The sequence below is a fragment of the Oryzias melastigma genome, unplaced genomic scaffold, assembly GCF_002922805.2.
Source record: "Oryzias melastigma strain HK-1 unplaced genomic scaffold, ASM292280v2 sc00331, whole genome shotgun sequence".
NCBI lineage: Eukaryota > Metazoa > Chordata > Actinopteri > Beloniformes > Adrianichthyidae > Oryzias > Oryzias melastigma.
Genome location: NW_023416933.1, coordinates 113,171 through 128,398, shown reverse-complemented (window position 1 = coordinate 128,398; position 15,228 = coordinate 113,171). Strand labels below are relative to the sequence as shown.

The following is a 15,228-nucleotide window of genomic DNA, read 5'->3' as shown; positions in this document are numbered from 1 at the left end:
TGTCTCCTTGAAGCTAGCAATCTGTGTTTTGTAAACATGGGCTATATAAAAAATGAATATGTACAGATGCAAAGACACATTATTTCATATAATTTTTTTTATTATTTTTACTAATGAATAATAATTAAAGGCAGATCATGAATCAGCACAATGTTTTGTAAGGTATGTTGTGCGGTGCTTCAAACTTTTGTTCCATGTGCCCTTTTTTTAACTTTGAGCACCTGCCCCTCCAAATGTCTCAGCACGGCCCTGCCCCTAGGGGCAATTTAGAGTGACCAGTTAACATTTTAGGCATGTTTTTGGACAGTGGGAGGAATCAGGAGGCCCCCGTGAAAACCCACACATGCACGGAAAGAAGATGCAAACTCCACACAGAAAGGTCCCAGTTGATGTTTATGTTTCAGATCCGTCAGCCGGGATTTGAACCGGGACCTTCTTGCTGTGGGGCAAGAGGGCTAACCACTGAGGCACCGTATGTTTTTTCACAAAACATAAGTTTATTTATATTTATTAGTTGATGTGGATCATGTGTTGATGTGAATCCTCCCTCAGTGTTTCATTAGCAGCTGTAACCACAGAGACTCTGATCAAACAGGAATGAACAGAATCCATCTGATATGAAGCTGTGCTTTGAAAACCACTTCCCTCCTCTTTGAAGAGTAGTCCATATCTGTCTTCAGGTTTTTGTACAGCCTCTTCAACACTTTGGATCACTGTGTGTCTACAGTAATAGAGAGCTGTATCTGCCAGAGTTAACTTTGTGATGATCAGTTCAGTTGATGTGTCTGTTGTTCTGGATTCATATCGTTTATCTGGAATATATTCGTGAGCTACAAAATCTTTTGCTCCTTTCCAGAGAATAAACTGAGGAGCCTGAAGGTCAGAATCATGTTTGAACCAGCCAAGTGTGATATTCCTGTAATCTGTCTGATAGTTACATCTCATTGTAAGAGATTTCCCTTCAGTTCCTGTAAGTTGATCCTGATCAGGAGAGATTGTGTCTCCAGCTGTGAGTCCTGGAAAAAGTGGAGAAAATGAAGCCATTAGATGAATGAGATGATGAGTTCATGCAGCAGCTTCAAGCAAACTTGAATCTCTGTTCTTAAACTCACCTAGAATGTGAGATAGAAGCAAAAAGAGGTAAAGCAACATGTCTTTGGAGTTCTTGAAGACACACAGACAGCAGATGAACTCTGTTCTTCTACTGCAGTTCATGGAGGGAGAAAAAATGTCACTGGGTGATCTGAAGTTCAGTGGGCGGAGCCAATGAAATGCACTCAACCAATCAAAGAGTTAAGCGTTTTCACAACAGTTTTCTTTCATCTTTACTGCTTCATTTCTCTTTTTTTCATCAGTCAAATGACTCGACCATCTGTGCTGTCTTAGTGTGTGACGCACTCTAGTGGATGTTTGGTTTTATGTTTTCTCTGAAGGTTTTTGTTCAGAGTGTTGTTGTTTCCTGTCACTGTGGGCCTCACAGCACAGTAGTACACAGCAGAGTCTGACACTGCAGCAGAGGAGATCTGCAGATCCAAATGTTATTTTCCTGTCAGTTTGGCAACAAACTTTGTGGTACTTTTGAAGCTTTCTGAGGATCTTGAGATGTTTATTCCTGAGATATAGATCAGAAACTCTGGAGATTTTCCTGGAAATTGTCGATACCAGAAGAAATCATCACTAGCACTTATAATTCTAGTATATTTGTAGGACAGAGTGACAGAAGCTCCTTCCAAAGTGGACTCTTCCTTCTTGACTGCAGTGAGTTCTTCACAGCTGACATCTAAAGGAAGAGAGAAGTCAGATCAGTGATGGACAAACATCAAATGCTGAAATGTATCTTTGAAAGAATCCATCAACCTGTTCCAATGACTAGAAGCAGCAGAGTGAACACAGATGTCTGCACAGACAGCATGTTGGAGAAAGATGATGTTTGGCTTTTGTGTGTTGAACTGTGTTAAAGTGGAAGTTTGTGTCTCTTCTATAGTTCACTAACAGCTCAGCTCCTCCCTCAATCTCTCTGTCTGTTCTTTCATCTGTTCTTCCTCTTCTCTCAGCTCCTCTTCCTCCTGGTTAAGTCTTGGTCACACCTTCCCCTGTGGGTGGATACAGACTTTCTGCAGACTTTTTCAAACCTTTATGCTGCATGGAGGTGGTAGATCACTCGGTGAACCTGTGGAGAAAAAAGATGTTTTTGCACTTCTTTTTCATGGGTTTGTTTTGAGGAAAAGTTTATTCCAAACACTTACACAATATAAATGTCAAAGTTAGGATGAAGTAGGTGAGATGCTGATTTGATTTTGAGATTTTTAATGTTTTATTCATCGATGGGCGGCTTGCAGGATCTTTGCAGATCCTGTTGATGAAATCATCCATATCCTCACAGCTGTCCACTTCCAGTCATTTCTTCCTCCATGAAAGGCAAGATCTCCTCCAACTCTGAGTGATGCTTCCGTCTAAAGAGGACTAGTTTTAGGAATTTGCAATGTTCTTGTGCTAACGTGACAGACTATTGTCATTCCTCGTTGTTGTTCTGTGTTCAAACAGGACGTTTCATTTGGAAAAGGGGTCGTACTGAACACCGTTTACATTCTCCTTTGGTTTCTGCGCATGACAGAGAGATGACTTAAGGTGGTGAAAGGGCTTCTGGGTATGTGAACCGAAATCACAAAATAAAGTGGCGGTCCTGCAAACGTGAGTTCTTTATTTTACATTTGAAACTCTGCATTACCGACACCAAACCGGAGAGTCCGCGTCACTGACAATTGATTTGTGTCACCAAAAGGTTCAGAATTTCTTTGTTTTTTAAAACCAATCTGGAAATAAATCTTCACAAAATGCTCCCCATCTTTTATCTTTGAACACATCTCTGATAAACAGAAAACTTTGGTTCTTTTCTCTATTAATTTACAACTTTAAGTCTTGTACATTTACAACTTTTAATCTTGTAAATTTACAAGTTTTTTCTTGTAAATTTACGAGATTTAAAGTCGTAAATGACTGAGAAAAAATTATACATATAAATGTAGCATGTGACTTTTAAAGTCATGAATATACAACTTTATTCTTGTAATTTAGCAGATATGACTTTTTTCTTGCACATTTACAATATTTAAAGTCGTAATTAAAAAGAAAAGTATATAAAGTATATTTCTGAGTATAAGAAATACTCAGAAATGCAGTTTTAATCCAAAATTATTTTATACATGTCCTACATCAGAAGAAAAATGCTATAAAACCATGTAAACAATGATGCAACTGCACTTGAATTTCTGCATGAGACTCTCTGACATGGATAACCTAATCTATGAATTGATTTATCCAATCAGATTGATCTGTCTGACCTATAGCATTATAAAATTGTTTCCAAATAAAAAAAAAAATCAATTACAATTAATATTGTAAAATACCATTTGGATTGAGGCACAGTTAATTTATGTTACTATAATCCAAAAAATGACATAGTTAAATCTCAGCAAAAAATGATCAATCCTTCATTACAGTCCAAAGTGTGGAAAGACTTTGGATTTAGCAAAGACGTGACCATACAGTACGGCAGAATATTGTAATAATGTTCTTTTTGTATTATTTTGATTTGGAAAAACAACAATGGGCATCTGAGCAATAAAATGAAACAAAATAGGGGTGAAACATAATTACAAGAAAATTGTGGCGCCTGGGATCCTAACTGTCTCTAAAAGTCTCTCCTGGTCTGGTTTAGACCTTAAACCTTTGATTTTGTGGATGTTTTAAATATGTTAAAATTATTAAGATTTTATAGATTCATTATAACTGTCAGAGTTCAAGACTGAGCTGATGATAAAGCTGATATTTCTAACCTTAGAGAAAGAAACTGAAGATGATTAACACTTTCTCTGAGTTTCTTGGGACCATAGATGATTATCTCAGTCTGTTTGTTTATTTACAAAAAATGTTCTGCTTTTACTCACTGATCTGTTGGAGACAGAAACAGACTGAGTCTACTGCTCCTTATTCGCCTGCTGTGACTGACATGAAATGCAAAGTATCATCTACATAGTTTTGGAAGGATGTAAAACTGCTGATTACATGAAACTTTTTATTGAATCATAGCATCCTCTAGTGGTTGTTAACGATACTGAGTTGTCTACAGGTTTTTGTACAGAGTTTTGTTGTTTCCTGTCACTGTGGGCTGCAGAGCACAGTAGTACACAGCAGAGTCTGACACATGAAGATTATGGATCGTCAGAGGAACGGATTTGTCTTTTTTGAGTTCAGCCTTAAATCTGTCTTCGTTGAACTCTGGAGCGTTGTCTCCTGTTGATGAGTAACGTTTCAACATGTACTTTGGGTAACTGTTCACTTCTTGTTTGTACCAGAACAAATACGGGGTGTAACTGGTCTCAAAGGTACAGTTGAGTGTGACAGAGTCTCCTTCAGCAGCAATGACTTCTCCTCCTGGTTGGATCACTTTGTCTTCTCCTTTACACTCTGAGGAAGAACAGAACATGCAGAGGAAGAGATGAATCAATAAAGATGATTGATTGAAGGACAACAATCAGCAGCTTGAACAGCTCTTCATGTACAGCTCAGTGATGTGTTGAAGTGTTTGAAGAGGAAACATGTTGATCTTTGTGTCTTACCAAAGAAAAGAGCAGCAAGAAGAATCCACAGCCAATGTTCCATCTGTACAACAAGGTTTCAATCAACAGGAGAAACTAGCTGATGTTCAACATTCACTCTGACAATTGTTCTCTTCACAGCACCACTTCTTATTGACTGAATGCTGAACACAGAACAGGAGGAGAGCCCCGCCCACTTCACTATGTCGCCCCCTGGTGGAGGAACAGAAGATGACTTTATCAGTGGAGATAATGTTCTTTATGTCCTCTTTGGGCCTTCATAAAATCTAATTCATTTTGAAACATTCATATGATTCTCACACTGGTAATGAGGACTCATAGTTGTAAGTAAATTAGCATGTATTTTAGTTATAGTACTTAAAAGGAGTACATATTAATCAATCAAGCACTTGTCATGTTTGTGCACCTTGAAGCGCTCTACAATTAAAACAGAAACAAGCAAATAAATAAATCGATCAATAAAAAGAGAGAAACCCAATCCACCCTTTACCCCCCCTCCCCCCCCTCAATTAACAAACACAGATATGACCCCACAAACAATGAATACTTATAGAAGTAAATACAAATAAATAAATGAATACAAGAACTTGGACTTGACTAAGACTGGGATTGGATTGGGAAACTTATCCGATTAACAAATAACAGTCAAAGGTTGTAGGAGCCTTAAATAGCAAAGTGAGATGTTTGCATTCAACTTGTTTTAGTTTTATTTACCGCCAGTAGGGGGAGCCTGGGAGGCGCTCTGGGTGCGCAGGTGTATGCACGCAGCAGACTCGTGACAGACAATGTGGAGTGGAGTCCAACAGTTTTTTGACCTCGCTAAGTTCTTCCTTTTAATTTTCATATTTTCTTTGTAATTCAGTTTTTGCTTCTCCTTGGATGTTTGTTCTTTTTTATAATCTGAAGAGGAATTAAAGTGTTCTTTTTTCTTTACTTCTGGATTGTGGATTTTTCGTGGATTCTTGGATTAACAAGGAGAACTACGGAGTGTCGAGCTAAGGACTTAAAATTGGAACCACACAAAGGTTTTACCTTCACATCAGTCATCAACAGGTAAAGACAGTTGCTGTTGAGGTAAAATTGTGTAATCCTTATTATTTATCATTTATGCAATCATGCTTTTAGATACCACGTTAACGACTTTGGTTAAAACAAAATTAAATAAAAATTGATAACATACAACAAAAAACGGTTAGACACTTGGTGACATATTAGAAAAATGGCAGCCAATGTTATATTCTGGTCTTTATTCGTGAAACACAACACAGAATACGTTAACTTTATCCATCAGGGATGTACTTTTTATTAACTCAGGTGGGTCTCATCATACAATGCAGCACAGGTGCATGCTTTCATTCATTTCTACCTCTGGCCCATTTTTGGCGGAACACACATAGACAGCAATAGTTCCTATTGTTACAGCCTGGACCATTCTAAACCAGACTGGACCGTACCGTACTGCTCAGTGGAAACAGCTTCAGAGTCTCACAAGGTTCTTTCTGCTGCTTGTTGTCGACTGATCTGCAAACTGATCTCATTCATTCCAGGCCAGTGTACACATTCCCTCACTCTTCTGAGGCAGCCTTCAGCTCCTAGATAAGAAGTGTGTATACGTTGAATTATGTCTTTTCTCAATGAATCTGGAATTATGTCTCGTTCACCTCTGAAAATTATTGCGCCTTGAAAAGAGAAATATAGGCTGATCTCACTTTGAACTTTTGATTTCTCTTTTGGCCAACCTTGACTTACTGTTTCTTTGATCATTTGGAGTGTTGCATCTTGCTATGTTGCAATGCGAATTGCACTTAATCTTTGTTCTTATATTGGCAGATGCTGTAAAATGTTCACTGTCTCTATTTCTGCTTTCACAGAGCTGTAAGAAGAATGTTCTGGTAGATAGGCTCTGCTTAATGTGTCAGCCAACAGCATGTCTTTTCCTGACACATACATCACATTTACATCATACTTTTGGATCCTCAACATCATTCTTTGTAGCCTTTTTGGTGCCCTGAGAAGATGTTTCTTGACAATATTCTCGAGTGGCTTATGGTCACTCTGAACTGTGACTCAATGACCATAGGTGAACTGGTGAAATTTCTCCATGCTGACAAGAGCTAAAAACTCTTATTCTATTTGGGCATAGCCTCTTTCAGTCTGTGTGAGCGCTCGACTCGCGAAGGCGACAGGCTTACCCTTTTGCATGAGCGCTGCTCCCAACTGTATCTGAGGCATCAACCTGGATTTTGAGTTCTTCTTCTGGACTGTAGTACCTCAGAACAGGAGCATGATGTGATTATTTTTTTCAGGTTTGTGAATGTATCCTCGTGTTCTTTGTTCCAGTTCCATTCACATTCTTTGTGTGTAAGTTTTCTCAACATCTCACACTGGTCAGGGAGGTGTGAGCAGAGCTTTGCTAAATAGTTCACCATTTCTAAGAGTCTTTAAAACTGCTTTGACACCAGCAGGCTGTGGCATTTCATTGATGGCTCTCACTTTTTCCGGATCTATCTTCAATCTATCAGCTGTTAGAAGATGTCCGATGTAGGTGACTTCTATTTGACGCATTTTCATTTTTTCTGCATTTAGCTTGATGTTCTTCTGTCTGCACCTGTTGAAGAACAGTCTTAGTTTCTCATCATGATCACATTCATCAGCTTCCTGCATTTCCCCTTGGCCTGTGATCAACACATCATCTGCGATTATGTACAGGCCAGGCAGATTCTCCAGTGCCTGCGTCAACTTCCTCTGAAAGATCTCTGGTGCAGTACAGATTCCCATTGGTATTCTGAGCCAGCGATAACGTCCAAATGGGGTAGAAAATGTTGTCAGCTGGACTCCTCTTCCAGTTTGACATGTCAGAATCCACTTTTTACATCACACACTAAGAAAAGTTGGCAAGGGGAAATGGCTGTGCTTTAGTGCTTTGTTTAAGGGTCTTGAGTCAATGCAAACCCTTGGTTTCCCATTTGATTTTTGGACAACCACCATGCCACTAATCCAGTCTGTGCTTCGCTCTACAGGCGAGATTATTTCTCTGCGCTCCAAGTCTTGTAGTTCATCTTTGAGTGGTTTCATCATTGCTACAGGAACACGTCTCTTTGGTAGCTGCACAGGTTTAATGGACTCATCTACTTCAACTTGGTATAGTCCATCCAGACATCCATCTCCAGTAAACACATCTGCCTACTCTGTATCTGTTTCAGTGTCCACTGTTCCTTTGAGGGAGCCTGTGAAGTGACAATGTTGTTAGTTTCATTGCCTCACTCGTTCTTTTACCCCAAAGAGGCACAGAGCAGTTTTCATTCACCACTTGGAACTCCAGCTTGTAAAGTTTCTGGTTCCAAGGGTTTCTCCGCTTCAGTTTGCATTTTCCTAGTGGTCTAAGCTTGGTTTCTAACAACTGAATTAAACTGAATTATTGTTGTCACGGCTCATTACACCAGTTTGAAAATTACTGCATTGGCTCCCTGTGATTTTAAAATGTACTTTAATGGTTTATAAACTTTTTAACAGTCTTGAGCCTTCTTATTTCAGTGATCCTCTTTTAAAGTATGAACCCTCGCAGACCCTGAGGTCCTCTAGTTCTCCCTAAGGTGAGGGTCTACAGTGAGTCTTCGTTCTGCCATTGAAGTCCTCGTCTCTGGAACAGTCTGCTAGAGGGTTTTTGGAGCAGGGCTTGCTGGCTTGGTCTGGGGTCGTTGCCGTGGTTGTTGTCCTTCTTGGGGCAGATGGAGTCTTAGACTGCGGCCTCACAGCTGTGGAGTGGACTCCATTGCAGTCCTGGTCTGGGTGGTTGTGGTGATGTTCCTGTGGCCGAGCTGGTATGAAGAGAATCAAAAATATTGTTTCCTCACAGCAGAGCCAAGCTTTACGTTTATTTTATGAGTTTCATTTAGAAGTTATTTTTAGACGTATTCACTGTGTGTGGAGTTATGGGTTGAAGGTGTTAGTGAAGGGGGGGGGGGGGGGGTTACTGCATAGTAGTTGTTGTTAAATGTAAAGAGCTTCAGGTTCCTCAAAGTACGAGGAGCGCTTTTTAAGAATCAAGTTTAATTGATTGAATAAAGTATCTTCATCATATCTGGACAAACAGATCATAGATTCAAACAGGAGATCATCACTAGATTCTAATGGAAGTTAATTTAAAAGTTTAAAACTTGCTAAAGTTCTTTTTATCTTTGAGTTAATTAAAATGTAAATCTGTGTTTTAAATTATTTTCTGGGATGAACAAGAAAAATCTTAATGTCATTCCAAGTCTTTCACCGGCGTTCTTTTTATCAGAACAGAAGTTTCCTCACCAACGTCTGTGGTGATGAACTGTAACTGTTTGAACCTTCATGTAGATGTTTATTGGTTGATGTGGATCATGTGTTGATGTGAATCCTCCCTCAGTGTTTCATTAGCAGCTGTAACCACAGAGACTCTGATCAAACAGGAATGAACAGAATCCATCTGATATGAAGCTGTGCTTTGAAAACCACTTCCCTCCTCTTTGAAGAGTAGTCCATATCTGTCTTCAGGTTTTTGTACAGCCTCTTCTACACTTTGGATCACTGTGCGGCGTATAGAGCACAGTAGTAGAGAGCTGTGTCTGCCAGAGTTAACTTTGTGATGATTAGTTCAGTTGATGTGTCTGTTGTTCTGGATTCATATCGTTTATCTGGAATGTATTTACTTGTGGAACTTTTTCCTCCTTTCCTAAGAATAAACTGAGGAGCCTGAAGGTCAGAATCATGTTTGTACCAATAAAGCCAAGGACTGCTGTCATCAGTCTGATAGTTACATCTCATTGTAACAGATTTTCCTTCAGTTCCTGTAAGTTGATCCTGATCAGGAGAGATTGTGTCTCCAGCTGTGAGTCCTGGAAAAAGTGGAGAAAATGAAGCCATTAGATGAATGAGATGATGAGTTCATGCAGCAGCTTCAAGCAAACTTGAATCTCTGTTCTTAAACTCACCTAGAATGTGAGATAGAAGCAAAAAGAGGTAAAGCAACATGTCTTTGAAGTTCTTGAAGACACACAGACAGCAGATGAACTCTGTTCTTCCACTGCAGCACAATGAGGGAGAAATAATGTCACTGGATGATCTAAAGTTCAGTGGGCGGGGCCATTGAGATAAACTCAACCAATCAAAGATCTTAGCAGCTCTGTCTCTATCTTTGTGTTTGACATCAGTCTAAATACATAACAATTGGTCCGTGTGTGACTCCCTCTAGTGGATGTTGTGTTTTTGTACAGAGTGTTGTTGTTTCCTGTCACTGTGGGCCTCACAGCACTGTAGTACACAGCAGAGTCTGTCACTGCAGCAGAGGAGATCTGCAGATCCATTTGTGTTTTGTCATCATTTTCTTCAAAGAAAAATCCAGGAACTGGACTCTGTAACTTCAGTTTTGCTCCAGTGTGAGAGATCAAGAACTCTGGAGATTTTCCTGGAAATTGTCGATACCAGAAGAAATAATCATTTCCTGTTGCAGTGTTTTTATATTTGTAGGACAGAGTGACAGAAGCTCCTTCCAAAGTGGACTCTTCCTTCTTGACTGCAGTGAGTTCTTCACAGCTGACATCTAAAGGAAGAGAGAAGTCAGATCAGTGATGGACAAACATCAAATGCTGAAATGTATCTTTGAAAGAATCCATCAACCTGTTCCAATGACTAGAAGCAGCAGAGTGAACACAGATGTCTGCACAGACAGCATGTTGGAGAAAGATGATGTTTGGCTTTTGTGTGTTGAACTGTGTTAAAGTGGAAGTTTGTGTCTCTTCTATAGTTCACTAACAGCTCAGCTCCTCCCTCAATCTCTCTGTCTGTTCTTACATCTGTTCTTCCTCTTCTCTCAGCTCCTCTTCCTCCTGGTTAACAGTCTGCTTAACTCAAAGACTTTAAAATGCTTTTAAAACTATTTAAAACTGAACATGATTAAGTCTGGACCTTTGAGGTTCGTAATATTTAAGCTAAAATGAATGGACAAATTAATAAAACCAAAATTAGCAGAGTTAGATATTTTTTTCACAAATAGGGGTGATTTACTGTCAGCAATAGCTCATTTGAACTATTTGTAATAAAGATATTCCATCAGAAGAAGCTAAAACAATGTTCATTTATTTACCAAAGTTCATAGAATCAAATATAAATACAAAATTTCAAAAAATATACAAATTTTTTTCTAAAGTGATAATGTTAAAATCAAATATTAAAAACATTTTAGAAAGGAAAATATTGTGATATGGAGTGGCTGGTTATTCTAAAGTTTTGAATCTGTTAAATTCTGATTCTCGCTTCTTTCATTCTTCATCTGGTTTCTTTTAGAAACAGTTGATGAGTCGAAAACATGAGAGAACATAAATCTGCAGCTCACACAGGATTCAAACATGAAAAGATTTAACAGCTATAATCAGGATAGAACAGAGACTTCCTCCAGAATCTGGAGGTGAAATGTCTGAAACAGCTGCACTAGTTTCATTATGTTTGATGATCTCTAGTGGAAACCACAAACCAGTTTGAAGGAGACCATCATCATCCAGATGAGAAGCAGCAACATTCTTTTCTCTGGTACTCGAGGTCTCCTTACAGTAGAAGATACACAAAGGTAAACATAGTACACATTTTACATAATAACGAAGGTTCAGTATAAAATTTCAAAGGCAAAAAAAGAGAAAAGAAAATTCAATACAAATAATAAAATGATTGTAACTAAATCAGGATGGAGAAGCCAATTGTAATAATTAAGTTTTAAGATTACAGATAAAATTAGGAAGTGACTTCAAGTACTGGAGGTTGGAAAGGAGAAAGTTAAAGAGCTGGAGGGCAGAACGATTTAAAGCCCTGATCATCATGGTGATGAAGCGGGAAAGGGGGGCAACCAGATGGATCTTTACCAAGGATATGGTACTAACCAACCCCCCCCCCCCAGATGGAGGAAGATCTAAGGGAGCGGGCAGGAATGGAAACTTTAAGGAGGTTTGAAAGATGGTGAGACGAGATTATGAAGAACTTTTGAAAGTCAGGAGAGGATTTTATAGATAATACAGTGGAGATGCTGAAGAACTGGTGAGAGGTGATGTTTAGGAGGTAGTCTGAGTGATGAGGCGAGCTGCTGCATTTTGGACCAGTTGTAATTTATATTTTAGGACTAGCCTGTGGACGAGAGTGAGAGCCGAGGGACGGACAGAGAAGACAGATGTTTCATAGGTGAAAATATACATAAGTGGTGATGATATTGATATGGGAGGTGAAAGAAAGAGAACTGTTGAGAATGACATCCAGACTCTTAACTTTTGGGGGGAGAGGGAAAACTGAGTTATTTTTAAACAAAATGGAGAGGTTTTGTTTTGTGCCACTTAATTCACAATTAAACACAGTAGTGATCTGAAATGCACAAAGGAGACAGAATAAGGAATCTTTATCATTATTATTATTATTTTTTCCTTTTTTTCCCCAGAATTGATTTTCTGCACTTGTGTCCCCTCTGCTCACACTAGAACTTTCTCTGGGTTTATTCTTGATCAGTTCTGTTCTCTCAACATGAACGATTTTGGTATTGGAGCGTCCTCTAGTGGATGTTGTTAAGTGTTTTGTTGTTGTCGGTTTTTGTACAGAGTTTTGTTGTTTCCTGTCACTGTGGGCTTCACAGCACAGTAGTACACAGCAGACTCTGTCACTGCAGCAGAGGAGATCTGCAGATCTATCTGTTTGTTCTTCACTTGAATTTTCAGTCCTTTGACTTTTTCATTTCCTGTTGCTCCCGAAGAAGAATGAGAGATCATCAATTCTGGAGGTTTTCCTGGAATTTGTCGATACCAGAAGAAATAATCTCCAGTAGAGAGTTTGGGATATTTGTAGGACAGAGTGACGGAAGCTCCTTCCAAAGTGGACTCTTCCTTCTTGACTGCAGTGAGTTCTTCACAGCTGACATCTAAAGGAAGAGAGAAGTCAGATCAGTGATGGACAAACATCAAATGCTGAAATGTATCTTTGAAAGAATCCATCAACCTGTTCCAATGACTAGAAGCAGCAGAGTGAACACAGATGTCTGCACAGACAGCATGTTGGAGAAAGATGATGTTTGGCTTTTGTGTGTTGAACTGTGTTAAAGTGGAAGTTTGTGTCTCTTCTATAGTTCACTAACAGCTCAGCTCCTCCCTCAATCTCTCTGTCTGTTCTTTCATCTGTTCTTCTGCTGCCTCTTCCTCCTCCGAGTTAAGTTTTAGTCACTACTCCCCCTACAGTTAGATGCAGGACGTCTCAGTGTGAAAATGGCCAAATCCATAAGAGGCACACAGTTGGCCCACATGAAATATCAAGGTGGTAAATCACAAGTGAGGCTGTAAAGTGAAAATGTTCATTCAAATTTGTTTTTTACAGGCATTCTTTGAGCAACAGGTATTCACATTTAGGAGTTAAAGATGCATTCATTCATTTACAGAAACATTTTCAGAAGGATATTACATTTTTTTAATCCCCCCAATCCTTATGTACTGTTCAAGTAGCGACATTCACAGAGCACGCTCCGTATGAGCAGCTAATCAGGAAATTAGAGTAGTTTGTGTGGGTATCCTACATGCATCCACCAAACCCATATCATGTCATGTTCACACTCGGGTATACGTTATTCCTGCACAGTCAGTCAGAGGTCAGTAATCTGTCAGTTCTGTTTTGTTTTCTCACTCTTGTGCTTTTTGTTCAGGTTGTTAATGGCTCCACCCTCCATCCAGTGGTTCTCCATGGATTGATGCACGGCTGCAAACATTTTAGGTTATTTCTTTTGAGATGTATTTAAGAGTTTCTGTTTCTGCACTTGGTGGCACAGTGGTTAGCGCTGTTGCCTCACAGAGACAAGGCCCTGGTTTACATCCCAGTGGGGCCTTTCTTTGAGTATGTTTGGGTTTTTTCCAGGTTTCCTCCAACGGTCAAAAAACATGCTTCATAGATTAAATGGTTACTCTAAAGTGTGCATGTGTGGGAGTGATTGTGTTCCCTGCAACACACTGTTGGTTTCTCCAGAGCCCTTACTTTTACTTATCAGTGAATGGGACAAATGCAGGCAAAAAAATATAGTGGGTTCAGAAACTGGTGGACATGTGAGAGTTGTAGTGTGTCCAACATCTCTAAACCTGTTCTAGATTTTAACTGCATGAAACTGAAACTTTACATTGTTTTGTCCCGACTCTGGACACCAGCAGGAGGTCTGTTCCTCAGCTTCTCAAGCCGTGTTTCCACTGATCATTCTAGTGAGTGGTTCTATTATAAAATCAACCCAATAAGCAGGATTGAACTGTATCATTTTTGGGCCTCCATAGGTTGTAGGTTCATAAAAAATGGAACAGACTGGTTAACCTGGAGCTACAGTTGAAACCTATTGATTGGTGACAGGTTATTGCGACAAACAAAAGCGCTTGTATTCCTCTTTGCTGTCCACAGTCTTCTCTCAAAAAACATGAAATGCTTTGTATAAATGAAGTACCAAAAGCCAGAAATGAACTCTTGGATGACTTCCGTTGTCCGTAACTCCCCATGAAGGTCCAACTTTGAGTGTAAAAAAAGATCTTACTTGAATAGCCTGGACCATTCTAAACCAGACTGGACCGTACCGTTCCGTTCAGTGGAAACAGCTTCAGAGTCTCACAAGGTTCATGTGAGAACATGTTAGAAATGTACTTTGTCTTTATGTCCCACATAGAAGTCAAAGACAAAATAACGACACTGTCCTGTTACTTTAGGGAAATACTTTCAGATTTTTAGTGAATTGGAGCTAAAAGATAAAAGATGGCAGGTATATGGATTAAAAAAAACTTTGGAACTCCACCTAAAGTTCTGCATGAGACACTCTGATGTGGTTATTATTTTATATATGTCTGTGAATCATTGAGACAATTTGTGTCTTCTGTGATCTCAGAATTTCCAAACAAACTTGAGTTTTTTTTTTATGATCTTTCTTAGGGGCTGCACGGTGGCGCAGTGGTTAGCGCTCTTGCCTCACAGCGAGAAGGCCCCGGTTCGACTCCCGGCTGGGACCTTTCTGTGTGGAGTTTGCATGTTCTCCCCGTGCATGCGTGGGTTTTCACCGGGGACTCCGGCTTCCTCCCACTGTCCAAAAACATGCTTCATAGGTTAATTGGTGACTCTAAATTGTCCCTAGGTGTGAATGTGAGAGTGAATGGGTGTGTGATTGAGGCCCTGAGACAGACTGGCGACCTGTCCGGGGTGAACCCCGCCTTCGCCCATCAGCAGCCGGGATAGGCTCCGGCAACCCCGCGACCCCGAAAGGGAAGAAGCGGTCAAGAAGATGGATGGATGATCTTTCTTAGGTTAGATAAGGGAAAACACATTTAGATACACTGTGATTTCACCGATCCAGCTAAGTTAGAGACTGATTTTCCTCCTTGTCGACTCTCCTGGTTTTAGTCCAGATCTGAGTTGTAGTGATCTAGATAAACTGCAGCTGATTAAGAAGAGGAGCTTTTCTGAGTCCATAGAAGTCTTTCTAGGCTTTCTGGTTTAGTAAACTTTTATTCTGGTGATGTTTTAAATATTGTAAGATCCTGTCAACGTTATAGATTTAATGTGACTGTTAGAGTTCAAGTCTGATGTTGCACACTTGAAGGAAGAC

General features: G+C 39.6%; 2 gene segments (V, D, J or C); both read right to left on the bottom strand.

Moving 5' to 3' along the window:
- Positions 1–4,055: 4,055 nt before the first annotated feature.
- Positions 4,056–4,807, bottom strand: LOC118598324. The segment is given in 2 exon segments: positions 4,056–4,467; positions 4,620–4,807. Coding segments are annotated over 2 exon segments (387 nt in total).
- Positions 4,808–12,036: 7,229 nt separating this feature from the next.
- LOC118598323 lies at positions 12,037–12,814 on the bottom strand. The segment is given in 2 exon segments: positions 12,037–12,534; positions 12,612–12,814. Coding segments are annotated over 2 exon segments (405 nt in total).
- Between the last annotated feature and the right edge of the window lie 2,414 nt (positions 12,815–15,228).